We start from the raw sequence: 27,526 nt of genomic DNA, 5'->3' as shown, positions 1-27,526 counted from the left end.
GCCGCCTCCGCTCCCGCCCCGAAGCGCGCGCGCCTCGGCAGCCACGCCTCCTCCCTCCCTCCCTCTCGCCCGGCGCGCGGCACGGGCGGCCAGAAGACGAGGAGGAGGAGGAAGACGACGAGGAGGCCCCTTCGCCTGCCCCGCTGCCTACCGGGGCCGGGCTCGCGGGGAGCCGCGTCCCGCCCCCGCCCCGCCTCCCCTGCCTCCGGCGTGGGGAGCCGGGCTGAGGCGGAGAGGGGCGGCCGAGAGGCTGGCGGCTGGGCTCGGTTTCCTGCTCAGTGGGCGTCAGTTAGGCCCCGGCGGGCCCCGCCCCCGCCGCCGCTCGCCCGCCCTCCCCCTCGCCGCCCGGCCGGCCCGCAGCTGTCACTCAAGGCGGCGGGCTGAGGCCGGCGGCGGCGGCGGGCGGAGAGAGAGGCAGCTACGCCACAGCCCAGCGGCGGCCATTCGTGGAAAAATAGGCCGTCCCGCTCCTCCCAGCTCCGGCTGCGACCGGCCTTCTCCCCGCTACCCCACCCCACCCTCCGCCTCCTCCTCCTCCTTCTCCTCCCCCCTAGAGCGGCGCCTCAGCGGGGCATTAATGCGGGATGAGCGGTATGTAACCCCCTCCCTCTCTCCCTCCTGTGCACACCCCTCCCTCCCTCCGCTCCTCCCTCCACCCTTCATCCCCCCCTCTATCCCGCCCTCCCGGGTTCCCCCTTTTCTTCCCTGCTTCTCCCCCTTCTTACCCCGCTCCCCTCTTCCTGCCCCTCCACCCATCCGCGCTGCTTCCTCTTATGCCCCCTTTCTTCTCTTCCTCCCCTGCCTGCCCCTCCGACTTGCCTCCTCCGTACCTCCCTCCTCCATTCCCCCTTTCTTCGCTAACCCTCCCTCCTGTGCACATCCCTCCCTCCTTCATTCCTCTTTTCCTCCCTCTTTCCCTCCCATGCACAACCCTCCTCCTGCCCCCTAAAGCATCGACGGCCACTCAGTGGCCGTCGATGCTTTAGGGGGCAGGAGGAGGAGGAGGGTTGTGGGTGGTTTTTTCCTGCTGTCTCTGGGAGAGGAAACCAAACCTCCCCTTTCTGGGTGTTAACTCTCCAGCCCCCATGGGTTGGGTTTCAAACCACGTTTCTTAAGACTCGTTCTTTTGTAATAATGATTTGCGCTGTTGTTTTTATGAAGAGGTAAAGGCGACAAGCTGGGAATCAAAAAGGATATGCTCGTAGGTTTTGTTATTGTATAAATGAAGGTGAATAATTAACCTGTTACACTTGATATTTTTGCAGATCAAAAGAAGGAGGAAACTATGCCCACAGAGGGAGAGAAATCTCCCGAGGCAGAGAATAACAACAATAATAATAAAAAAGGGAAAACTGGAGGCTCACAGGTAAAGCACACACACCCGAATAGGGAAGTGCCCAAACTATTAGCATTTAAAATTAAATGTTCAGCTAACAGCATTTCCTGCTCAGGGCATCTTTCTTTGGGTTGGATGAAATGTAGTTGGTTGGGTGCAATATTTTTACTGCCTGGACATGTTTTTTTGATTGCATTTTGCAGTGATCAGCTGCTTTCCATGTAATAGAAGCATTTTTTAAAAATTTCTTTATTTTAGGAGGAAAAAAAAAAGACTGGATTGAGGATGCGGTTGAGGTCCTGGCTGTCACATATTCATTGATAATTGAGGACTTTATGTTTAAAGATTACTTACAGAAATACATACTTCCTTATTCAGAGCTGTATCATTGGTCTCTATGCAGAAGCTCTTTTTTTTTTTTCTCTTTCCTGTGTAAACCTTAATGCTTCTGATAGTTCATACTCATGCTCTTCTGAATCCGTTCTGTTTTCTCTCTTCATGGATAGGATTCTCAGCCTTCGCCTCTGGCTTTGCTAGCAGCCACTTGCAGCAAAATAGGAACTCCTGGTGAGAATCAAGGAACTGGACAGCAGCAGATTATTATAGATCCAAATCAAGGTTTGGTGCAGCTTCAGAATCAGCCACAGCAGTTAGAATTGGTAACAACTCAGCTTGCTGGAAACGCTTGGCAGCTTGTTGCTGCTGCTCCTTCTGCTTCAAAAGAAAACAGCGTTGCTCAACAAGGATCTTCTGTTGCCTCGAGTGCAGGAAGTCCCTCCAGCAGTAACAATGGAAGTACATCTCCTTCAAAAACCAAATCGGGCAATTCTTCTGCAACAACCCCTGGACAATTCCAGGTCATTCAAGTACAAAATCCAAGCGGTAGTGTCCAATACCAAGTGATCCCACAGATTCAGACAACAGAAGGTCAACAACTTCAAATCAATCCATCTAATGCTACTGGTCTACAAGACATACAGGGACAAATTCAGCTTATTCCTGCAGGGAATAATCAAGCTATCCTCACAACTGCAAATAGGACAGCTTCGGGGAACGTTATTGCTCAAAACCTAGCAAATCAGACAGTTCCAGTCCAAATTAGGCCTGGTGTTTCCATACCACTGCAACTGCAAACTATTCCTGGTACTCAGGCACAAGTTGTAACAACATTACCTATAAACATTGGTGGGGTAACCCTGGCGTTGCCTGTGATAAACAGTGTAGCAGCTGGAGGAGGTTCCGGACAAGTTGGCCAGTCTACTGAGAGTGGAGTTTCCAATGGAAATCAGCTATCGTCTACACCTGTCACTTCTGCCTCTACAATGCCAGAGTCTCCTTCATCATCTTCCACCTCTACAACCACTGCCTCAACATCTCTTACGAGCAGTGACACACTAGTAAGCTCTGCAGAAACAGGCCAGTACACAAGCACAGCAGGCAGCAGTTCCGAGCAGACCACTGAAGAACCTCCAACAACTGCTGCAGACTCCGAAGCCCAGAGCTCCAGTCAGCTTCAGTCCAATGGACTACAGAATGTCCAGGATCAGTCGGGTTCCCTTCAGCAGGTCCAGATTGTGGGTCAGCCTATTCTGCAGCAGATACAGATCCAGCAGCCTCAACAGCAGATTATTCAGGCCATTCCTCCACAGTCATTTCAGCTCCAGTCAGGGCAGACTATACAGACCATCCAGCAGCAGCCTTTGCAGAACGTTCAGCTGCAGGCAGTGAGTCCAACTCAGGTGCTCATCAGGGCTCCAACTTTAACACCATCAGGGCAGATCAGCTGGCAAACTGTACAGGTTCAAAATCTGCAGAGCCTTTCAAATCTTCAAGTTCAAAATGCTGGGTTACCCCAACAGCTAACCATTACCCCTGTGTCTTCAAGTGGTGGCACAACCATTGCCCAGATTGCACCAGTGGCTGTTGCTGGTACCCCCATCACTCTGAATGCTGCCCAGCTTGCTTCAGTACCTAATCTTCAAACAGTAAGTGTTGCCAACCTGAGTGCTGCAGGTGTTCAAGTGCAAGGAGTTCCTGTTACCATTACCAGTGTTGCGGGTGAGTGGTCTGACAAAGTTTTGGATTTGTTTTGGTTTGGTGGTGTGGGGTTGTTTGGTTTTTTTTAACTTTTGCAAGAATCCTAGACAGTCTTAAATTAATACTTTTTTCAGGATTTTCTGTAATAAATGTTAAACCCTTAACTGTGAGGAATTACCTTATCACTAAAATTTAGATTTTAAAAGAGGCGACACTTCTAAACACTGAGCTAATATTACCACTTGTGTCAATTGAAATGGAGATGTTTGTATCTGATAAACTATCCTTAAATGATCCTGTTCTCCATCTTATTAAAGACTTGTAGGCTTCGGGAGTGAATGTAAGACTTTGTTGTTAGAGCTCTGATATGTTTAAAAAACAGCAACAGAAAGCTTTTTCCAACCAGGCAGTATTTCCAGTCTCTGCATGGGGGATGTAGGATGAGAAAAGTGACAATATGTGAACTGGGATATCTTGTGATGTGGCATGCATTTGTATGGAACTGTTGTGTTCTGCACTAGCTCCTAAAGTTGTTCCCTTAAAAACTTGAGTTCTGCAAAGAGATTGAGTGGAATAAGGTACGCTTGTGCACAACGTAGTTCCTGTGACTTGTCGTCTTAAAAAAATAAAACCAACTGGTAACTGTACCTCAGCACTTGCTGATGAACTTTTGATATGTATTATGAAATGCCTGTTTGGTTATGCTGGTCTAATAGTTGGGAAAGGAGCTATTAAAAGGCTTTAGGCTGGATAATGGAGCTTAGTTCTAAAGTAAATCCTGTGCAAGGTCTCTGCAGTGTCCCACAAGGGCAGCCCTATATGTAAAACTTGCTAACTTTTAAAGTTTCCGATAAAACTCGATTTAGGTGTTCTCTCTGCCAGTTTGAGAACTGCTTACATGAGTTTGGTTTTATTTCATACAAGTAAAAGTCTTTTACTGTAGTAATTACAATAAGCTCTTGTCTTAAGAGCAATCCAACTATAGACACAGCTTTTTAGCATAAAACTGTAAGAAAAACCTCATATTTAACGACTGTCCAGTTTGCATGAACAAATGTTAGTATCATATTGACTCTTAATCTGTGTTTTTGTAATCATATACTAAGAGGAGAAATGTTTAACTGGGAAAAGGATTGTTCCCTTTAATTGAAATATTTTGAGGAGACTAAACATAGTTTGATTATAAGAAATTTGCCATTTGGAGAATTTCATCTGCTATGGTGCGCTTTGGCACTTGATGGCATGCTGAAATAGTAAGAGCTGGGTTGGATGCACTGAACATGGTTTACTCAAGGAGTGTTATGGAAATGTTAATCTGGATAATCAGAATTAAAATCTTGACTTTGTGTTTAACTGTAATGGTTAAAAAGGAAGTTTTAGCTACCTGGAGCTGACCAGCTGCTACAATATGCAGTCCAGTTTGCCTTGAAAAAATTTTTTCTTGATGGGAAGGTGCTGGTTGACTACAGTTGTTAGACAGAAGTTCCTGCTTTGGTAGGGGACTCATTGTAGGAAGCCAGCTTTGGGACCAGCTTAGATCTGGGGGTGCAGGAAGAACCTTGCTGCATGCAGGTCTTTTCCTGCTTACTAATGGTGTACAATTGTTTAGTACACACTAAGAGGTATTAGAACAAAAGATTCTGGTATCTTGCTCAGTTATCTTGCCTGCACCTTTGATGGCATGTGATGTCTTCTGGAAAATAAAGGGATTGAGATTTATAACTAAGGATGAAAGGAGGGGAATGAGTCACAAGTATGGTCCTGGAGAAGCCAAGACTTAGTCATACAGAGTTCATATGTTAACTAAACTTAAGCTTTGTGACCACTGAATTCCCCTTCACCTTTTTTTTTTTTTCTTTTTTTTTTTTCCCCCAGATAGGCCTTACGGCTGTTTCCATAGCACTTTTAATTTTATGTTAGCAGCAGTGAATCCTCCAATCTTTTCTATATTCCTTTGTATATAAGGTACTATTTCTGTTCCCCAAGGCTTGAGATTATGGAGAAAGAACAAACTTTGAGAATGTGAGAGATTAGTTATAATTTCCTTCTTATTTATCTCTACTCTCCTGTGAAACTTCCTGATGCTACACTGTGGGAACAGGGGACATGGTAGTGTGGAGAGGAGAGTGCAGAGCATGATGTGCAGTCCTTAATGCTATATTAAGTATTCAAGGGAAAAATGGTTATGAAATAGAAAATACAAACATGCTAAAGTCTAAACTTTGCTTGCTGCTTATAAGGAACAAGCTGTCTTGATCAGGGCTATTAATTTCCTCAGATTTAATGTTTTATATTTGAAGTGGGGTTTGCTATTTTTGTTACAGGAACCATTTAAAAAAAATAAACTGTTTGGTTACCTCAACATCTGCAGACTGGTATTTCCATTCTTTTTCTGCAGTACCTAAGCATGTCAGTGTGAACTCTTTTGTACATTAATTGAACTCTCCAGAAGTGCATCATTTGCTACAAATGAGCAGTAGTAGGTGTTAGAAATGAGCTCTATGGAGGATGTCCAGAGGGTGTCAGGGAAAAGACTGAGTGAAGGACTAATCCCATGCATTGATGCAGGTGCTCTGACTTTGTTAGGAAGAAAGTAAGTTGCTTTGTCCTTCAAGCAAATCCAACCAATCAAACCAGCTGAGTTTCAGGGTGGAGGGGGAATAAATCACAGTAAGTATTTGTCCAAAATGACTGTTCTTTTGCTTGTGTTGTATTTCTGTTCCATGAACATTAGTTTTCCTGGTTGTTTCTACAATGGGGTAATTTAGATACTTTTTTCTTAGTTTTTCAGTAGTAAATGAAACAGTAGAAGCAGTAGAACTCTAATTAACTGCAAATAACAAACATTCTTAGCTTAAAATTATTAAGGAAATGTTAAGCGTTTTATCAAATGGATTCTAAATTTCAAAAGAGACAAATTTCACCTTGGGAAGAAAAATATTAAAATCTTCAAGTAAATAATATATTTCAGTCTGCTTTTTTTAACCTTTGTTACTTGAAGTCTCTGGTCCCAAGGTGTGTAGGCTCTACTGTAAACCAAGCAAGATGAGTGTGGGGTTTTTTTGTTGTGTTTTTTTAAAAGTTCAAATGTTGTTCCTGGTAAGTAAGTATCACACTTCGGGTTGTATGTTGTGTGTGGTCAAAAAGCAGGGCAAAGCAGAGAAGTTCTTACATCTTTTCACTTTTTGGCCTGAGGGAAAACTCATTCGATATCAATGATATAGAGGAAAATTACTTTTTTACTGTGAGAGTGACTGAACACTGACACGGGTTGCCCAGAGAGGTTGTGGACTCTCCATCTTTGGAGATATTCAGCAGTTGTCTGGACATGGTCCTGGACAACCTGCTGTAGGTGGCCCTGCTTGAGCAGGGGGGTTGGACTGGTGCTGTCCAGTCTACACCACTCTGATTCTGTGGAATTTTGCTGAGATGTACAAAGTGTCAGTCAAAGCAGTAAGTAAATGTACAGAAGAAAGCTGGATGAGAAGATAGAAACTAAATATCTGAGCCTTAAAAACAGATCTTTAAACAATTAGTTAATTAAGAGCTAATCAAGCAATGGACTACATAAAAGCAACTGTGTTTACCTGAACATGCAGGTATGTACAAATACTGGCCTTGCTATGAGATCAGTACCTGTCATGGCCTTTAAGCAAGCTAGTTCTGTACAAAGTAAATTGCATTTCTTCTGTGCTGTATGAACTGTAGTTGTTTTATATGTGATTCCCTGTAGAACAGGATAGCCTTTAATGTTAATAGGTGGTGACTTCCTGAATTTAGCCCCTGTGAGCTTGGGGACAAGCAGGTACTGCACATTTCCCTTGCCTTTTTTTCAAGGCTTTTGCTGTGATAGCTGTAGACAAAAGTTCAAGGGATTCCTGGCCCCCTGACCCCCATCCCCTTCTTAAACTGAGGTATCCTTTGCCTTTTTAAAGCTTATTTTCAGGTTCTTTTATTTGTCCGGATGTGTTAATTGACAATATAAGTGACTCTGTGGGAAGGAACTTGGTTTAGTACTAGATGATTCTAAGAAAAATATATAGTTCATAAAACCATTTCCTTTCGATGGGCTAAGTTTTTTGTCCCTCAACACCTTGAGCTTTGAATATTTTTTTTTTTAGGAATAGCATGGAATGTGAACATTTGTGGATGCTGAAGAATATGGGGTGAGATAAAACAGACCAGTTAATCTCTAATGAAATACTGAGAATTAAAGGCTTCCCTGTAAAAGTTCTGTGTTCTACCTGTAGGATTTCTTTCACTGGAGCCTTCAGAAGAGGTCACAAGCTTTTTCTGAACTTGGTCATTGTTTTTGGTGACAGTGGAAGTCTAGTGGTGGTGATCATGTCTTTTCAGAGTAATTCCCTGTTTCTTACGGAAAAAGAGTAGTAGATCAGATTTGTATCTACCTTAATTATGCATCTTGAAGTAATTTTATGTGATGATGATGGTGTTTGTCCCATACAAAAGGGTATGAGACACTTTTGTTTTAAAAATAGTGAAAAACATTACTTGTATTTTATGCATACTTACTCCAAGCTTTGTTAGTTGCTTTAGGCAAAAGTGACCAGATTCCATCACCTTGCAACTGAAGTTCAAGCCATTTTGTTTAAGAAGTGAGGTGACATGGCCTGAATTATGGGGAATTTGGCGTTCATCCACCAAAATAACCTGGAGGAATGACTTCTGTTCAATGGAACAGTCTGTTGCCTGACAGTACTGGAACTGGAGAGTTAACTCTTCTGCAGAGATGTGCTGTGGATTCTAAACCATTTATTAATGACACTGAAGTTCAATACCAAGTGTTCTTACTGGGACACTTTAAAAATGTAGAACCTTTGCCTTCTCTTTCATACTCTGTAGTAATGTGAGTTACTGAGGCATTTTTCTCTTTGACCAGCTACTTTCATTGCACTGCTATTAGCAGTTACGCAATTTGTCAGTACCTCCAGGTCTCCTCCTGCTTTCTCGTGCTTTTTCTCATTTGTCTACATCCAACTTCAGCCCGTCTTCAAGGCTTTCTCTTCCCTTTTCTTCTTTATTAACTCTTTTTGTGTGACAGTCACTGGTTTTCTGACTTGCTGTTCAAAGACTGAAGACATTGTTTAGGTATTACTGTCATTCTGGTTCAAACTTTGCAGAGGAGTTTGAAACATTCTACCAAATTCTTTAAACAGGCATAAAATGATGCATAAGATTAAATGCATGTAGCTCAGGAATGGTTACTGGAAAAAGGGAAACATCACACCCATTTTTAAAAAGGGTAAAAAGGAGGACCCTGGGAAATGCCAACCAGTCAGCCTCATTTCTGTGCCTGGTAAGATCATGGAACAGATCCTCTCGAAAGCTATGTCAAGGCATGGGTGACAGATCATTAGAGACAGCCAGCATGGTTTCATAAAGGGCAAATCATGCCTGACTAATCTGGCAGCCTTCTACGATGGAGTGACACCATTAGTAGGTGAGGGAAGAGCAACTGATTATCATTTACTGTGACTTCTGTAAGGCCTTTGACATGTTCCCACACAATAGCCTTGGAGAGTTGTGGGTTTTATGGATGAACTATTTGATGGATAAGGAATTGGCTGGATGGCCACTTCCAAAGAGTTGCCATCAGTGGCTCAATCTCCAAATGGAGATCTGTAATCAGGGGTGTCCCTTGGGGGCTGTATTGGGACCAGTACTGTTCAATATCTTTATTAATGATATAGTGGGATTGAGTGCACCCTCAGCAAGTTTGCTGACAACACCAAGCTGTGTGGTGCGGTCGACATGCTGGAGGGAAGGGATGTGCCATCCAGAGGGACCTGGACAGGCTGGAGAGGTGGGCCTGTGTGAACCTCATGAAGTTCAACAAGGCCAAGTGCAAGGTCCTGCACATGGGTCGGGGCAATCCCCAATATCAATACAAACTAGGTGATGATTGGATTGAGAGCAGCCCTGTGGAGAAAGACTTGGGGATATTGGTAGATGAAAAATTGGATATGAGCCAGTGGTATGCATTTGCAGCCCAGAAAGCCAATTGTATACAGGGCTGCATAAAAAGGAATGAGGCCAGCAGGTCAAGGGATGTGATTCACTCCCTCTTACCCACTCTTGTGAGACCCCATCTATAGTAGTGTGACTAGTTCTGGGGTCCCCAGTAGAAGACAGTCATGGACCTGTTGGAGCGTGTCCAGAGCAGCTCCATGAGAATGATCAGTGGGCTGGAACATGTCTCCTATGAGGACAGGCTGGGAGAGTTGGGGTTGTTCAGCCTGGAGAAGAGAAGGCTCTGGGGAGACCTTATTGTAGCCCTTCCATATACAAAGGGAACTTATAAGAAAGACTGAGAGACTTTTTATCAAGGCCTGCCTGTAGTCACAGGGCAAGTGGCAGTGGTTTTAAACTGAAAAAGAGTAGGTTTAGATTGAACATGAGGAAGAAATTCTTTACTGTGAGGGTGGTGAGACACTGAAACAAGTTGCCCAGAGAAGCTGTGGTTGTCCCCTCCCTGGCAGTGTTCAAGGCCAGGTTGGACGGGGCTTTGAGCAACCTGGTCCAGTGGAAGGTGTCACTGTCCATGGCAGGGGGCTTGGGACTAGATGATCTTTAGGTCCCTTCCAACCCAAACCATTCTATGATTCTATGACTATGAGTCAAAGGTGTTTCTGACCCTGTATGATGCTGACTCCAGGTGATGCATATGAGAATAATCCACTCAGATACTCTTCCCACCATTCAGTGATCTGCAGCTCAGGTCCTCCTGAGCTAGAAGTGGGATTTTGGGGTTTTTGTTATGTTTAATAATGCTTGATGGATTTCTTCTGTGAATTTGTCTTTTCTGAGTCTGTGTAAATTTTTTACATGCTCAATACTTGTCTGCAATAACTTGTGTCTTAATTGTTGTATAAGATACATTTTTATTTAATGTTCTCAAACTCCTGTATTATGAACAATTAAATGATCTGATTCACCTTTATACCACTCATGATCTTCTATTATCTCTATCACATATGCTAGTTATTGATGGAGGGGAAGGTGTTTAGTCTGAAGTCCTAGAATATTACCCCTATGTTGCTGAACAAAAGGAAATGCATTTTCATGACAACACACAACCTGTGGGTGTCCTTGCTTGTGTTAATGTAAGTATGTGTAGAAGCAGAATGAGTTGTGTGGCTAAGCAAGGAGGGGTGCCTGTAGGTGGTAACAAGGTAAAAAGGATTTAAAATAGCCACAGTATATATAAGCAAAGTGGCAAATATAAATATCAAGGAGTTGAGGGATGGTGGTTGCATGACATGATCTTTTTCTTTTTTTTTAATAAAATGCAGTGTTTCCCTGGATGTTCATTGGCAAGCAAGCTGCAGCAAACACCTTGAAAGAAACAAGTTGCAAGCTATGGAATCTGCAGTATAAGTACAAAGAACTGAGCTATTTTCCACAAAAACAAAAAATGCAGGTGTTTTTCTTGGGTTTTTTTTTTACTTCGTAAGGTGTTACTTGGCATTCTGAGGGTGTAGTTGGGAGGAGTATAGAAATTTAGCATACTTTTTCCAAAGTCATGAGAGGTCATTTACAACTGTTCTCAGGTTGCCTTGGGCTGAGAGTTGTTGCAGAAGCACAGTGTTCTAAGTATTATAGCACAGGCATCCTTTTCAACTGCTTCAGAGTAATTATAGGAGAAGCATTTAGTCTTCTAATGACAAAATTGCTTTAGTTGTGGGACTTTCTTAAACTGAAATTCAAAATAGTGGCAGTAACAGTTTAACAACAAACTATGCTGGTGAAAACAAATGTTTGCCTTGGTGATGGTAGCTTAAAAATTAAGTATCAATATACTGTTCCTGAACTTTATGCATAAGGAATGTTCAATCTACTTGTTCAGCTAAGTTACACACACAGAATAACCTGATAAAAATGCCTCAGTAAAACAAGCCTTTTCTGCCTGGTCTGTGAGCAGCAAGGCATGACTTCATCATTACTTCTAGACAGTGAGAAGGGGAAGCACTTGAAGTATCATCTTTGCTCAAAATTGCCAGGTGAAATAAGTTTCTAGTGAGCCGTTTCTCTGCTATTAGCTTCAAGAATTAAATGTAAGTTCTTAAGACTTCAGAGAAGAATGTTACTAAAACTGTATTTCCCTGTTGGAGTATGTGGTCTTAAAAATGTGTCATCAATACAGGTGCACTCTCTGAGAATATCAGGTTTTGCTATCCCCTCTCTTATTCCCTATTGTCAGAAATTAGAGCATATAGAGCAGGAAATGAATTGGCTGAACTTTCTTGTTCAGAAAATGTCAAGCAAGAAAACTGAGTGATACTGTACATCTTCATCAGCCTGCTTTTGGGTTTGGGTTTTTTCTTTTTTTTTTTTTAAAAGGGTGCTTAGATCTTTACTAAGCCAACCTTCTTGTTCTTCCATTACTACTCAGGGGTAGAGGGGTGGCAAGAAGCATATTCAAAATCTGATTTCAATAGCTTCCTCAATGTAACTTAAATAGTGGAGTACTTATCTTATCTACCAGTACCAAAATCATATGAAGCTAAATTCTTACTGTTTTAATATATTAAAAATGTTTAATGGCAATGGTGATTATTGAAAAAAATCTAGCTATATATGGAATGGGATGTTGTGTTCTAAGGGGAATATTAATTTCAAGAATAAACAATGTTGTTGAAAAACAACTGTTTTTCATTGGTCAGTGATTTTAATGGATAATTTAGTTAACAAAGTTGTTTTATTTCTATGCTGTAGGATAGTAGCTTTGGAAGTAGCCAGGACTGCATAACAATGTAACTTTTATAATGAATATTTTGCTTTTGTCATGACACTTTAACCAAAACAATAGCTCTGGACATCTGCAGTCTCTTGAGAAACGTAGCATCTTAGCGCATGCTTAGCTTAGTTTGGGATATAGTTACATAGTTATATGGATTTCTGTATGCATGCATCCTTAAGAATGGAGTTTCCAGTGATGTTTAATACTATTGCCAGTGGATAACAGTCATATACCTTGATCAGCTGGTCATTGGTAAACCATGTTATCCTGACATGCATACTTAGTCTAGATTGGCAGACAACTATCATTTTGTTGTGAAGAGAAAATGATCAGTTAATATCGTCCCACCAAAAAAGCCTTTGGGGTACACGTTATGTACAAGTCTGACTTTCCTTAATTATAGAGTAGTTTCAAGTGATGGTGTGACCACTTTTTCCTTGAGCAAAATCCTGAAGTTTAAGAAATATGGGCCTTGATTGTCTTGTTTCTTTGGTCATCAGGAAGTAACTGATGAAAACATCAAGCTCTTCAGTTTGTTCTGAACCAAAAAGGGAGACTGTTATCCCTTTAAAACTGTATACATAATGTTACAGAAGATGGCAGAACTTCTTTGGGTTTGGATTGAAATTTACATGGCCCTTCTTTTGTGATTCTATAATATATAGCTTTGTTGGTCCTTGCCTGATGAAGACACTAATAAAGTTACAGTTTTTACATCTTTATTAAACAAATTAGTCTTTGTATTGGTTAGTCTTATCTACCCATAGGCTATTATAAAACCAAGGCTTGTGTCTCATATTTAGTCTTGCTGTAAAAGGTCTTTAAAAATGTTTTATGAATCTCATTTTTCCTGATAAATTTTAATTACCTTGCCAATGTTTTTTTATTCTCAATAAATTATCAAATACTATACAACTTAACCTAGTTGTAGTCAGCTATCTTTCTTTCTGTCGAAAGGATTTTCCATGTATGTACCTGTTAACTAATCCCTCCTGTGCTCAGAGGTGTATTTACTTTTATCTTGATCAGTATAAAGACCACATTTCATATAGCCAAAATGTTTACTTCAAGGACACTCGTGAACCTTCTAGTCAAGTGTAAAATATGTAAGCTAGCTAAACTGTAGTCAAAAACCACACAAAACACAACCAAAAAACCCCCACCCCTACCCCCAAAAAATCAAATGGAGTACTGGAAACTTAGTTTGCATTTTTTCATGTCAGCCTCCTTCTGTCCTTTCAAGATTAAGCTATTACTATTTCCATGGTAATATACAGAAATTGAAGCAAGATGCTAAAAAACACTGAGACCAGTATTTTAGTTTCCATATGGCAGAAGTGTGTAAGATAGGCATTTGGTTTTATTTAGGGGCGGGGGGGTTGGGATGGGGTTTTTTTGTTACAGTTTGTCAGGTGTTGAGCTCCTCTAGTCAGACTGTAGAGACTAACAGTCAACAAGTTTCTTTCTAGTTCTATCCCTATTTCAGAGTTAAGGGGAAGAATCAGAAAAAAGACCTGGGCCATGTTCTGTTGTAGCTGTCAGCTGTAGAAGAACCTAAGAGTTGGGGTGGGGTGATCAGGTAGAGGGAGATGTTCCATAAAAGTAAACTTTAAAACCTCCATTTCTTATATCTACTACTAGTTTCAATGCCGTGCATCTGGCACTCTGCAGCGCAGTTGGCACTCGAGCTTTCAGGTATCTATTTGCTCTAAGGTTCAGTATGCAGAGAACTGCTTGTGTTCATTTGCAGAGAAGTGTTCCTGAACATTCATCCTAAATACACTTTTCCTTTTGACTCTTTTTTCAGTGATGCTGAAAATCAGCGTTCTTTGAAAGGGTCTCTTGCCTTAACAGTAGTATAACAAGTTATTTTTCTGATTCCAACTCATTCTTTAGAATGCCTAATAAATTTGACTATATTTTCTTTCTGTTTGAAGCCACAGCATCCATAACAACGAGAGGCATTGCCTTGCTTTCACTGAAACCTCTAGTTGGTTTTGCAAGACTAGATTTTGTGAGACTGTAGCTCTGTGGTTGATTTTTATGTTGTTTCTGTATAAGTGTTGTACTTGTGGTAGCTCTTTCCTATGTTTAATAAAGTAATAAAAGAAAACTGTCTTTCAGTTTAATAAAAGATACTACCAGCTGGGAAAACTTCTGTCTGAAAGTACTGAAGCAGTGTCAGGTTGTCCTAAAGCACTTGGGTAAAGCCTTATGTTTTTGAAAAGTCATTAAATCGCCTTCATGAAACTTTCGGGGCATTGTTTTGTCTTTGTGTTACCAGTAAGATTCTTGCACAGAAAGAGGAAGACTTCAGGTTTTTTTAAGGTGTTTAAAACACTCAAACTCTCTTTTTACTGTCTTAAATCTCATGTTTAAGTGGTATTTTTCACAAAAGTTAAGCTTGATTATGATGCTGTTCAGTAATTTTTGAACAGACTGAGACATTTGATATAGGAAGTTTTCGGAGGAGAGGATTAACAAGCTCTTACAAATCTCGTCAAAGTTGGCAACAGACAAAAGATCAAAAGTTAGAAACTGGCTTCAGTGCCCCTGTAGGAGGTAGAAAAGGCAGATGTCTAGTTGGTGTTGCAGTTTGCACTGGAAGCTTTCTGCTTTTAGTAGCACCTGGACACAATGTTGTGGTGTGCTACCCAAATTTCCTGCAGTAGTTGGGTGGCTCAATTCCTCTTTCTACTCCAAACTGATCTCTACAGAATGTGTTGGTCCCTTGTGTCAGCCCTCGTTTCTGTTCTGGGGAACTCTTCTTCTGTCACATATTGTTTCTTCATAAATCTTTATAAACCACTGCTTCAGGGTAGAAGAGAGGGCAGAGTTGTCTGCGTACCATTTAAGTAGCACTGAATCACGTAGTTTTCTGTGTAAATACTGAAACTCAGTGTTGTCTTTGCATATATTTAATTTTAAGATATGATTTGCATTTCATTTTTCAGCGTGAAACCTCCTTCGAGGTAGATTTTGGTTGGAAAAAAATGATCTCTGACTATAAACTATTGCCACAGACGTTTTTAAATTTTAAAATCTTGGCTATATCTTAAAGTATTATCTTTTATTATATATAAAAATATATTATAAATAAATAGTTTTATAAAATAAATATATGTAAACATATATAAATATCTTCTTATAAATTATATGTCATTGTGGAAAAAGAATATTAAAGGATGTTTGCAAGCTGACTGTACTTGTTGCATGCAGGGGAAGGGGAGATGAGAAACCTCTTTTCCTCCATTGCTTTGCATCAGTAAGTTGTTGAATGGGTGAGTTGCTGATGCTTGCAGAGCTTTGGAACTCTGCAGACTGTCATTTACTTAGCTGTCCTGTAGTAATATACAGTGGACTATGAATGTCAGTTGCAAACTTCTTTCATTTTTGGAATATGCAGTTGAACAATTTTATTTTTTGCAACATTAGCCGCTCTGGCTCTAGGTACATTTTGCAAAGTGTTTCTCAGATTTTGCAGTAAGATGCACGCTACTGAGATAACTCTGTCATTAATGCTGCCATCTTTTTGACAGCTGAATGCTGGTTGCACAACAGCAACAGGAAATCTATCAAATTGTTCTGGGGAACCAAGTACCAGAAACTAGAAGTGTCCTTGTCTTAGCCTTAAATTTCTCTTTGAATATCCATTTTTCTGAAGTTTGACTCCCATGATTTCTGTGGACCATTAAAATTAAGTCCTTTTCTTCCCTTTCTGCCCTATTTGCCTCAAAGAGTAGTTTTTCATGCTTGCTACTTCAGGTGAACAAGGATAGGAATGCACGTGCAATACGTAGTAAAAGGAAACTTGTTTTGACTTACGATGGATAGCTAAGCCTAATAACCATGGTCTTCAGTGGTCAGTCGCTCTGTAGAAAAGTACTTCCTAGGTACCGTGCATTTGCTTTCTTAAATCATCCAGGTGGTGTTACAGGAGTTATTTTGCAAATTAGCCTGAAGCCTAAAATTGAGACACGCGTGTGTGTATATATATTATTTGGCTTCACAGTAATTACTTAAAATCGTTGCGTTTTCTTGCATAAATGTGTTACAGACTCATGTGTAGGAGAAAACGTGAGTGGTAACTGCGAAGATGCAGTTTTACTGCAAAATTGGAAAGCCGAGTAAGCGATGCTGAGGAACAAAAGATGTACAATCCTTTATCTTGATAATCTTTTATCTTGTGATAATAAGTAATGTCTTAAATGCTTAAATGGGAAAGATTAGTGACTAAAATCATACAGGTTCCTCTGTTTGAGAAGCTTTAAAAATTCCTATAATGTTATGCTTAATTACATTCAGTCATAATCATATATGCAATATTGCAATGAGTGAGAATCTTACTGCCCTTGATTTGCAAAATAAATACCCTATCAGGTTGCCTTGTTGTTTGCATGTTGTCCTGTCGTCAAAGAAATGGTCACTATCCAAAAGAAAAAGAGACCTTAGATCTGAGAGAAAATTAAATGCAATGGAGTAGTTGGTATCAGTGTTATTTTGTACTCTAACATTTTGTTGTAACCTGACAGCATGTGCAATAAAGTTCAGTCATACACAAGTTCAGTGATGATTTTGTTAATTAAGAATGTTTCACAGTTTCAGAAAATCACTATTAAGAAATCATGGGAACTTGAGAAAAACGTACCTTCTAAAAGCAGGTACAAATGTGTGGTGACTGCTTTGACAAGTCATATAGAATAACATAGATGAACTGAAGTGTGACTTTGTTCATGTAGTGATTTGTTAGACCTCTTTCTGAAATCTGTTGAAACATGAGAGCTCTTGTTATTGAAAGGTTTGATTATGAATGGTGAAGTATAGTGATATCGGGCTTTGCGGTTTGGAGTATGTTAGGAAGAAGCAATGTCAAGTGGTCTCATGACTGTAGCAGAATTTGTGGAAGGCTTTAAATGGTATTTTAATGCCCCTAGTAAGAAGTCATATAGATTATTTTTAATAGGTCTTTTTTCTCCATCTAGAAAGTGTCAGGACATCATTTTGTTCCTGTATGGATAACATGATCTCAGCCACCTGTTTTTAGAATAAGCACAGTTTGTTTCAAATAAAAAGCTGATTTATATCTAGATCTCTCTATTGAAAAATCCTAATTTTATAACCTTTTAGAAGTTGCCCAGATTTAGTTTTGTAGACTGCTGACAAACTCATATCAACAGTTGAGTTTTCTCAGTATCTTTTCGTCAGTAAACTTAAGAAATAATGAAATTCCTTTATCTTCCCTGAATAAGTATAAATGATGTAGAAGTTAAAGCATGTAGTGATCCATAGTGGATTCTAGTATATAGTTTAAAAAAAAAAATCAAAATCCCATACAACTCAAGACTATAGCAGGCTCATTTTGAGATTTAGACAAGGGCATGTTCTGTCAGCTGTTTTGTGAAAATTTTCTGATTTTTCTTCAAGAGAAAAGATTTTTCAACTGGTCTAAAATAATTATTTTTACTCTCAAAGAACAAGAATAAGAATTTTATGTTTAATAGTGTTAAAACGAGAAGAGATGCATTTTTTTTCTATCCTGTATACTACTAGTGGGCTAGCTTGTTGGGATGCTCTTTCAGGAGTTCAAAACAAAAATTAAGTCCAGGAAGTACATTCTTGAACTTCCCAGTGTTTTCTGATAACTATGTAAATCTCTGGCAAAGAGGTATTTATCAGATATGTGTGCTTCCTTCAGTTACTCTTTACCTCAAAAAGTAGAGATTTGCTTATCTAATATTGTGGCCTGGATCTTTAAATAAGGCTATTTGTGTGATATTTTGAGAGTTTCAGAACATTCTGTTCTGAATTTAGTAAGTGGAATCCAAGGGAAGGGAGTTTAAAATAACAACTCTGTGAGATTAATTTAAAGAAGAAAATCAACATTCACATTAGAAAATGTAATAACTTTGTTAATGCCATCTAAAGAGCAGTCATTTAATTACTGTTTAACTGAAGCCATACAGATAATGTAATTGTCTTCCTGAGCAACCTTACTTCTGGCATTTTCTCTTTTGTATTTTTATTGTCACCTTTACAGTTATTGTGAAGAATTTCTACTCAAATGTATCACTATATTATGTTTAATAAATAGATTAAGGTTGTAGCTCAGTAGTGTGTATCCTATACTCCAAGATGTGTGGCACTCACATGGAAGGGGAGAGAAGTTCAGAGCAGATGAAGTATGTGTCAGCAGTGGTACTTGATATTCTGAAGAAAAGAAGTGTCAGAAGACCTTTGTGTGGTTGGTCTTTTCATGACTTAGAGACTGAAAGTTGGTTCGTATCGAATCAGCACAATATACTGGATTTTTAGAAATGCTGAAAAGGCTTCCCCATAAATGTGGATTGGTTGGATCCAGAAAAAGTTATGTGCTGGACATTCATCACTGCAGCACTAGTCATGGAGTGAAAAAAGGAGTTGTCATCCTCAGGGTTCAAGCGCCTCAATTCACATCTGATTTGGAAAGCTTTGGTCTGGCAGCCTGGGAAGGAAGTTGCACTGAAATTTTAATATCAGATTCAAGAAAATTAGAGAGAAAGGGAAAATTGAGAGAAAATTGTGCTCTTCAGCTGTGTTCTGACCACAGACTGGTTAGGTCCCAGGATGTGTTTTTCTCAAATAGGACTTTGTGACATGGATGGAGACATCCCTCTAACAGACTGTAACAACAAAAGATAATTCTTATTAATGTACTTGAAAACGTGACTGATAGTGAAAATAGCGTAAGAGGCTGCAGTAGGTGTGGCTATAAGATCTGTTACATGTTTAACTTTGCAGTGACCATTCATAGATTCATCATTTGTGGTGGTGTTTTGTGAATTAAAGGAGTTTGCATCTTGGGTACATTTAACAGAGTGAGTGGTCTGTTTGCTGAGAAAGACCACAAGCTGAGCAAGTTCTTCCTGTTAATTTATTTACCTTTGGCTAACCAAAAACTGCAGCAGGTTTTCAACATAAGCAATCACATTATCATGTTAAGATGAGCATTAGATGTAACAAAAATGATCAGCCTTTTTTGACTCTCGTTATTCATAGCACTCAGTCAGCACTTCAGCAGCTTATGAGCCTGGCAAGGAATTGCTCCTGGACTAGCACTTTCTTTGGAAGTGTCCTCTTCTGCCACTGTTAGAACCAATTACTAGATATTACTATTTGCATTCATACCACAATGTTCTCCTTACCCTATCATATTGTCCCTTAAGGATTCTTATGAGTGCTTTTTGTTCCCATTAGAACATGGGAAATAAATTTATTTCCAGTACATTGCTATTCTGAAAAGAAAGATTTTGTTCTATCCTAGACATATGGAGGCTCTGCACTCAAGATTAACCCTGTAATTCTTTTTCTGTGATTCCTCTGCTGCAAATACCAGACTACTTTTAGATTGTTTTGTTGTTGTTTTACTGTCTGTCCAACAGCAAGTGGGATTCAGACATCTTTTCTGGGTTTGTCCTCATTCTTTTCAGAGAAGTGTAAGTACTCAGCATCTGTCAATATTTGTGGCCTGCTTAAGAAAACAAGGAATTCATGTTTATTCATATCTAGGCAGATCAGGTGTAAGTTCCAGGTGAAAACCAAGAGAGATAGCTGGGGAAATTTAGTCAGTGCTTCTGGTGAAAATAACCTGGTACTGACCTAGCACAAGACAGGTTTATTCTCTTTCTTGTAGCCAACAGTGGCCAGTTAGAGGACAGTCAAGTCACTTTGGGAGGTTCTTTGTATATCATGTTATTTAGTCCTAACCTATCTGTATGTATGTGGTGTGTGTTAGGTTTCATCTATTGCTGTTATCATGGTCTTGTACAAGATATATATTGCTCCTCAGCGATCATGTGAATGAAGTAGTCATTATCCTGTGCTGTATTGTATATAAACTCACTTGATAGCTAGGCAGTTCAGACTTCAGAGAGTGTTTTTCTCAGTCATTTTCCCATTGATGATGTCTGTTACAGATGCTTGGGAAACAAGTTGCAGTACCCACTTGAATCTCTCTGAATCATGTTACCTCCAAGGGATTTCTAAGTTTTAAATTAATGCTTCAATATTAAGGACTTTAAATCTTAAAATATTGTAGTCTATTCTAAGGAATTCTGGTTGGTCTTTACACTCTTTCAATAAGTAAGTAGTATTTTCTCATTTCCCATTTGTATGAAGGCACTGAATTTTTGAAAATGGCAGCATCTAATGATATTTTTTTCCTGTTCCTGTTATTGGCAGGACTGGTATTCAATGTTGTCAGATTGTGGCTGGAAGTCACATCTCTGTGTCAGATTTAGTTTGTGACATTATTTTCTTAGACTGTATGGTACTAACTTTTTAAGCAAATGTCATATTACCCTGCTGCTCAAGAAACTACTCTTCTTACCTATATTGGAATAATCTTTATTTTACTTTAATATCAAGACAGTGATCCTGATTTCCTTTGATCAAGAAAGCCAATGAGATCAATGAACTTTTGCAATGAAACTGAATTCTTAATTCCTCAAGTCAATCTTAGAATTCCATTTGATTCTGTCAAGCTGCTTTTCCAGTCTTCTTGAAAACATACTCCCTTCTGCAAAACAAAATCACAGTATGTCTAGAGTTGGCAGGGACCCATAAGAATCATTGGGTCCAACTCACTGCTCCTCACAGAACCTAAACTAAACTAAATCATATAACTGAGAGTGTTGTCCAGAAGTTCCTTGAACTCTGACAGGCTTGGTGCCATAATCACCTCCCTGGGCAGCCTGTCCCAGTGACTGACCACCCTCTCAGTGAAGAACCTTTTCCTAATGTCCAACTTGAACTTCTCCTGATGCAGCTTCATTCCATTTCCATGTGTCCTGTCACTGGTCACCAGGGAGAGGAGATCAGCACCTCAACTCTGTTGCCCCCCCTTGAGGAAGTTGTAGACTGCAATGAGGTCACCCCTCAGCCTTCTCTTGTCCAAGCTGAACAAATGAGGTGACCTCAGCTGCTCCTTGTAAGTCTTGCCCACCAGCTTGGTTGCCCTCCTCTGGACACACTCTAGTAGTTCAATGTCCTTCTTATATTGAGGCACCCAAAACCGCACACAGTACTTGAGGTGAGGCCACAGTGGTGCAGTGCAGAGTGGGACAATCACCTCCCTTGACTGGCTAGCTGTGCTGTGCTGGATGCACGCCAGGCTATGGTTGGCCCTTTTGGCTGCCAGGACACACTGTTGGCTCAGATTCAACTTGCCATCAACCCAAATCCCCTCCGTCTGCAGGGCTGCTCTCCAGCCTCTCATCGCCTGGTTTGTACGTATAACCAGAATTACCCCATCTCAGGTGGAGAATCCTGGGAAAAAAACTCACAAAACCAACAAAGCTCTGGTATGCTAGCTTGTTCAAGTCTAGTCCTACAACATTTATTTCTCTTTGTGACACTTCCTTTGTGGCTCAGTTTTGATTCAGGACAGATTGCAGAAGTGACAATTCTGTATGTGCCATACAGCAACTTTTAAAATTAACTAATTGTAGTTTTCTGAATGTAGATATGCTTTCAAAGGTTATTAGAGAGACATTAGTCAACAATCGATTTAACAATATTTCTGTGTAAGATTTTGTTTAATGGTTTCTCATTTATCTCAGCTTTTGAGAAAAAACACTTTAAACTAGTTCACATTTCTTAGTATCAGTAATTTGCAGTCTTGTACTGTTCTAATAACAAATTATATTAAACAGGGCTATCTAAGCTAGCAGGTAAGTACTCTGGTAGTGCTTCAGGAAAATGGCTGGATTTAATATTTGTTTTGTGGCTTCCCTTTAGGTGGACTTTTGTTCTATAAAGCATAATAAGTGAAATGCACTTATCTTTATGAAATGACTAATAAAACGTACAAACACTTTCTTATTTTACAGGTCAACAGCAAGGACAGGATGGAGTAAAAGTACAGCAAGCCACGATAGCTCCTGTTACTGTAGCAGTAGGTGGCATTGCTAATGCGGCAATTGGTGCTGTTAGTCCTGATCAGATAACACAAGTGCAGCTGCAACAAGCTCAACAAGCTTCTGACCAGGAAGTGCAACCTGGCAAGAGATTGAGAAGAGTTGCCTGCTCATGTCCTAATTGCAGAGAAGGAGAAGGAAGGTAAATGTAAATTTTATCAGGATGTATTTAGGCATCTTATCACAGCTTCCCTCATTTGGGCATGAGATTTTCTTATATTGCCTACATTTTTTGTTTTCTATTAGAAAGTATGTTTATATATTTCTTTTTAGACAGGGGATTATATTTGTCTCTATTAGCATGAAATATTTTTCCTAATAGCTAATAATATTTTAGAACGTAATTACTTACCTGTTTAAATTTGATCTTTTTAGAGGCAGCAATGAGCCAGGAAAAAAGAAACAACATATCTGTCATATTGAAGGATGTGGAAAAGTTTATGGCAAGACATCTCATCTTCGAGCGCATCTGCGCTGGCATACCGGTGAAAGACCATTTATATGCAACTGGATCTTTTGTGGCAAGCGATTTACAAGGAGTGATGAGTTACAAAGACATAGAAGAACCCACACAGGTTGGTCAGCCCTCTCTGTATGCATAGTACAGCAAGTCTGAATTGTAATGGCCATGGTTAAACAGTGATATCAAAGTTCTAGGATCTCTGAAACTACTTTTAAATGTAAATAAAGTAACTTTAAAACAGAGGAAGTGGTAGATTTTAGTTTTCATCAATTCAAGCTGACTGATATTAAATAAATAAAACGAGATCTGTTCAAACTGTTCTTCTGTACCTATGCTAGAAAAAGATGACCTTTTCATCACAGATAGCTGACGTACATTAGCTAGTGCCTGCTCTAAATTTGACAGATTAGATCAGGCATGTAGGATTGGCCATGGACCAGGGTCATCGCTTCTCACTTGGATTAGCTCAATCCTTAGGAAATTTATTAACCTAGTCCATACATCAGATTTGGTCTTCCTGGGAAGTTTCTTGAAGTTCCAAGCGTGAACTGATAAAGCAAGGTCTCTTAAGAGTTCAGATTGGAAAGGTGGACGTTCTAGAAAATGAAAATTATACCAGCCTTCATATTTCTAGCCCCAAGAAGGTGTGCCTTCCCTCCCCCTCCACTTTATAGTATCAGAAGATAGGACTTGAAGTCTGAGCACTAATTACATTTGAACAGTGACAGGACTTTTTAGTATGTTGAATTTATCTCTCTTGACATAGATTTCATACATCCTCATGGAGCTTTGGGATTCATGTTTCTAAATTCCCTTCTCATCACTGTAATCTAAATAACAAATATTCTTAAAAAAATGCTATCAAGTTGTTCTTTCAGGGCTTTTACCTCTCCTACTCTGTTAGGTTTATGGAAGTTTATGAAAATTTTCCTGTGACCTGAAATTCAAACTTCTCACCAGATAATCACAGCATAGCAAATATTTGTTGAGAACATTTTAGCAGTGAAGAGTAGATTGCCAAAAGCCTGTGACTGTACAGAACACACCTGGAAATCAGACAGGTAGAGAAGAAAACATTGTATCCTTTTAAAGACCCTTCAGATGTTGACTAGAAAAGGGTCAGATTCAAATGATCAAGCAGTGTTCCATTCTCCCTTTCAGTAACATTTTGGTTTTGTTCTTCTTTTAAAAAAGGTGAAAAGAGATTTGAGTGCCCAGAATGTTCTAAAAGGTTTATGCGAAGTGACCATCTCTCGAAACATGTCAAAACTCATCAGAACAAGAAGGGTGGTGGAACAGCCCTTGCTATTGTTACCTCAGGAGAACTGGACTCTTCAGTTACTGAGGTTCTTGGTTCTCCAAGAATTGTCACTGTTGCTGCCATTTCTCAAGATTCAAACCCAGCAACCCCTAATGTTTCAACAAACATGGAAGAATTCTGAAAGGATCATTTATGTGGACGCCTAGTGCTGCACTTAAGTTTACATACCTTTCAGGATATGGAAGTGGGCTGGTAAAGTGGATTACAGAGCAGGAAATCATGCTTTCAGTCATGATTTCTGTAAGTGTTCCAGGTTGGAGGGTCAGCATGGGAAGTGTACACCGGTGCAACAAGACAAAAATTTCAAAAATACAAACAGCGCAAATTGATGTACTGGATAAACAGATGGGGGAATATTATTTCCATACTGTACTTTTTTAGTTATATGTCTGTATATCATGTAATGATTTTAAATGAACCTTCCCCCCCTATTGTATGTTAATGTGTTTATAAAATCAGATAATATCGATGTAAACCAGGGTGGACCTTGACTAGGATTAATATCATTTCATGAAGGTACTTTGTTTTTAAAATAAATTTGTAATATTTTCATGAGAACATCATTTTCCCGTATGGCACAGCAAAACTGAATACAGATGAACAGCAGTGGAAATATTTTAAGTTTTTCTGAGTCCATAGAACACGTCAGTTGATTTTGGCCGTCTTTTCTCAAGTTTTGGAATTACTCAAATAGCAGCTGGATGATGCATGCTGTGAAGTGGTTCTGAGATGGACCTCAGATTAATTTTGACCACTACATTATAGTAGTGTGTATAAATGACAATCAGTAAATTCTAATTCCTCTCTTTGTTTGGAGAGCTAAGGTTATGTAGAATTAGTATATACAGTAGGCAAGATAAAACCATAGAAAGATATTAACATAAGATTTTACAAAAGTAATGTTATCTTTATGTAGGATGAAAAATGAATATGGCAACTTTTGTGTCAACTTTTGGTATATCATTTCATTATATTTTAAAATATTTGTGGTCCATTTCTAACTCGTAGGTTACATGAATCATAAAAACTCAGTTTTAAGCATTTAAATGTTTTAATTTTGTTAGAATTCATGGAAATTAATCAGACAATTGAGTGTTGTAGCTCATTCTCCAGTATCTTCTCTCTGTAAATACTAGTTTATTATATTGTGGTTAATGTGCTGAGTTCTTTATGCTTTGACTTAATAGCCAAAGAAAAGAATTAATTATCACATTTTAACCAAAAAAAAGGTATTGAAAGTAAACATTTTCTCTCTTTTCCCCTAAATATTACTGTCTTTATTTTCTCTTCAAGGATAATATGTGGGCTGGTAATAAGTATCTGTTACCTATCAAATCTTACATTGAGCCTCCAACCACAAAGCGAACTGGGGAAAGAGGAATATAGTTATCTTTGTACTACACAAGTTTTGATTTCAAAGGTTTGGTTACATTTTCAGATGTGCCAGTTTAATAGGAATATAGAGGAAATGAAAAACAACAACAAAAAAATCAAACTGCATTTTCTATGTGAAAACTCCAGTACGTACAAGGAGGAAAGATGGCCAAATATTTCATACTCAGGATTTTTAATTACTTCCCATGGGCATAAATGTAACCTTTTATGCATAACAGTCATTTGGTAGTAATTCTCATGACCAGTTTTTTAAAAAATTTATACTCCAAAATATTTTTGATGTAACTAAAGGAAGTACAGTGCAAGAAGGATTTTTTTTTTTTTCCCTGAAAATTACAAAAGGAAGAATGTGTTTGGTAGCTGTTAGTATGAGAGACAAAACAGATACCTTGTGCATTCCCTCACAAAACATATACTTCTCATCTGAATAATTTATCAATCTTGTGGTGTTTTCTGTATTTTTGAAGCAAGAGGAATACCAATCATTGTTTACACTGTGTACACTTTAGGCCAGCCCTTTGTAGCAAAATACTAAGCTGAAGGTATTTTATACTTTCAGTTTACATAAAAAGCTTTGAGATTAAAGAAAAACAATTTTACACTGTGGTTATAAATTTCAAGTTTCTTAAAGCTTTTGTAGACTTGTGACAGAGTCTTTAAATTTTAGTTGGGTTTTGTACATTATTTTGTATATTTTATTTAAAGTACTCTTAACTGATGTATCTGGATTTAAAACATCAGAATCAATTAGATGTTACATTTAATACAGATGAACATTAGGTAGTATTAACTGTTAATTTTATTATATAGGAAATGAAACATCAAATATATATTTTATCATTATGCTTCACAATCAGTGCTATAAATTTCTTTATGCAAAGAAGAACTTTCCTAATGTTAATACCATGTTTCCTACAAGTTAACAATTTTTGTAAACTGAAGTTACGAGCATTCTGCACAACCATTTCATATATAATTTTTTCATGCATACATATGTATGCAGATAGGAAACTGAAGTCATTTTTAATCTGCAATGAATCCCTATTATAGATGTATCAAAATCTAAATCTGGTTGGCTTCATAGCATCTCAAGTACATTAACTTGTGTTAGCAGGTGCACATTTTACCGCTGGAATTAGAAACATTTTGACAGTCTGTTCTGCATACCATTCTGAATCCACTTTTCTGTCTTAAAAGGATCGTAAATTTCAATGTCCTTTATTTGACTCAGTGGGATATAGCTGTTGTAAGTAATAGGGCACAGATGTGCAGTAGTATCTTGTTTAATGGCATTTCACTGTTCATTCCCTTTGCCACCATTAAAAATTTTGCTTTATTGTAAGTATCAGTGCAAAGTGTATTTACCATGGTAGAACTCCAGTGTTAGAATAGTTTTTTTCTTAAAATATACTTTCTTTGGTTAGGTTTGTGTATGTGTTGCCGATTACATTAGAAATTGGTGTTAAGTCATTATTTATCACATTCTTTCACGAGAGCAGTAATAAAAGTGTGTAATCTAGGAGAAAAAGTTAATTTGTCAAAGTTAAGTAAGCATGATGTTTAGGTCCTATTTTTCAATTTTATAACTGTTTTATTGCAACAATATTTGTATTTAAGTCTTCATTTTAATGCCTTGTGGTGTTTTTTTATGCATGTCACTGAATTGTCATCCCGCAAGAATTGATGTGCAGCATAGGGTATTAAATCTACATAATGATTTTGAAACAGAAAAATAGTTGATGGTAAAAATGTAAATGTTTTGCAAAAATTCCTTATAAAAAGTTTTGTAGTAATATTTCACTTGTAAATTTTTCTAAAAAAAATGGAAAAGGAAAAAAATGAGAGTAACATTTCCCCACATCTAGAATTTAGAAATTAATTCTGCCAGCAAAGCCTGTAAGGCATTAATTTGACACTTTTACAATGCTGATTTGTATAATTTTTTGGTGGGTTTGGAACTAAAACCATGTACAAGTTGTTGCCTGCAATAACATTTTGCAAGTAACCTATTAAAATTCCCTTGAGTTTAAAAGGTTTCTTCATTTAATTACTTACAATATAAAGCAGCAATAAATTATGTTTGAGTGATAATCTGTTCATCAAGAAGAACACTAGAAAGCAAATGCTTCTCAATGGGGAAAGGTTGGCAGCAGCTTCTGGATTTGTGTAATTAAGACCTGTACTTGCTGGTCAGCGTTTCCCAACTGGCAGACTCCCAGCAGGGAATTAAACCAGCAGATTCTAGCTCAGCATGAATTCT

General features: G+C 38.8%; 1 protein-coding gene across 3 annotated transcripts; it reads left to right on the top strand.

The window, feature by feature from the left end:
• The first annotated feature begins 12 nt into the window (after positions 1 to 12).
• Positions 13 to 27,299, top strand: SP4 (Sp4 transcription factor). Of its 3 annotated transcripts, none has more exons than XM_074863030.1 (6): positions 13 to 591; positions 1,266 to 1,366; positions 1,843 to 3,394; positions 22,001 to 22,229; positions 22,463 to 22,662; positions 23,745 to 27,299. In XM_074863030.1, exons 1-6 carry the CDS (start codon positions 585 to 587, stop codon positions 23,990 to 23,992), a joined length of 2,337 nt encoding a protein of 778 aa, XP_074719131.1. In that variant the 5' UTR covers positions 13 to 584; the 3' UTR covers positions 23,993 to 27,299. The 3 variants fall into 3 exon arrangements, with proteins under 3 accessions (XP_074719131.1, XP_074719151.1, XP_074719142.1); XM_074863041.1 differs by lacking the exon at positions 13 to 591 and adding an exon at positions 973 to 1,163; XM_074863050.1 differs by lacking the exons at positions 13 to 591; positions 1,266 to 1,366 and adding an exon at positions 971 to 1,201.
• Positions 27,300 to 27,526: the final 227 nt, after the last annotated feature.

The sequence above is a fragment of the Strix uralensis genome, chromosome 1, assembly GCF_047716275.1.
Source record: "Strix uralensis isolate ZFMK-TIS-50842 chromosome 1, bStrUra1, whole genome shotgun sequence".
Taxonomy (NCBI): Eukaryota; Metazoa; Chordata; class Aves; order Strigiformes; family Strigidae; genus Strix; species Strix uralensis.
The sequence above is the reverse complement of the archived record's forward strand: the minus strand, read 5'-3'. Positions and strand labels throughout refer to the sequence as shown.

Coding starts and splice junctions, on each gene's coding strand:
- SP4 (XM_074863030.1), top strand. Junction 1,367..1,842: donor GGAAAACTGGAGGCTCACAG/GTAAAGCACACA, acceptor CTTCATGGATAG/GATTCTCAGCCTTCGCCTCT. Junction 22,230..22,462: donor TGCAGAGAAGGAGAAGGAAG/GTAAATGTAAAT, acceptor TGATCTTTTTAG/AGGCAGCAATGAGCCAGGAA.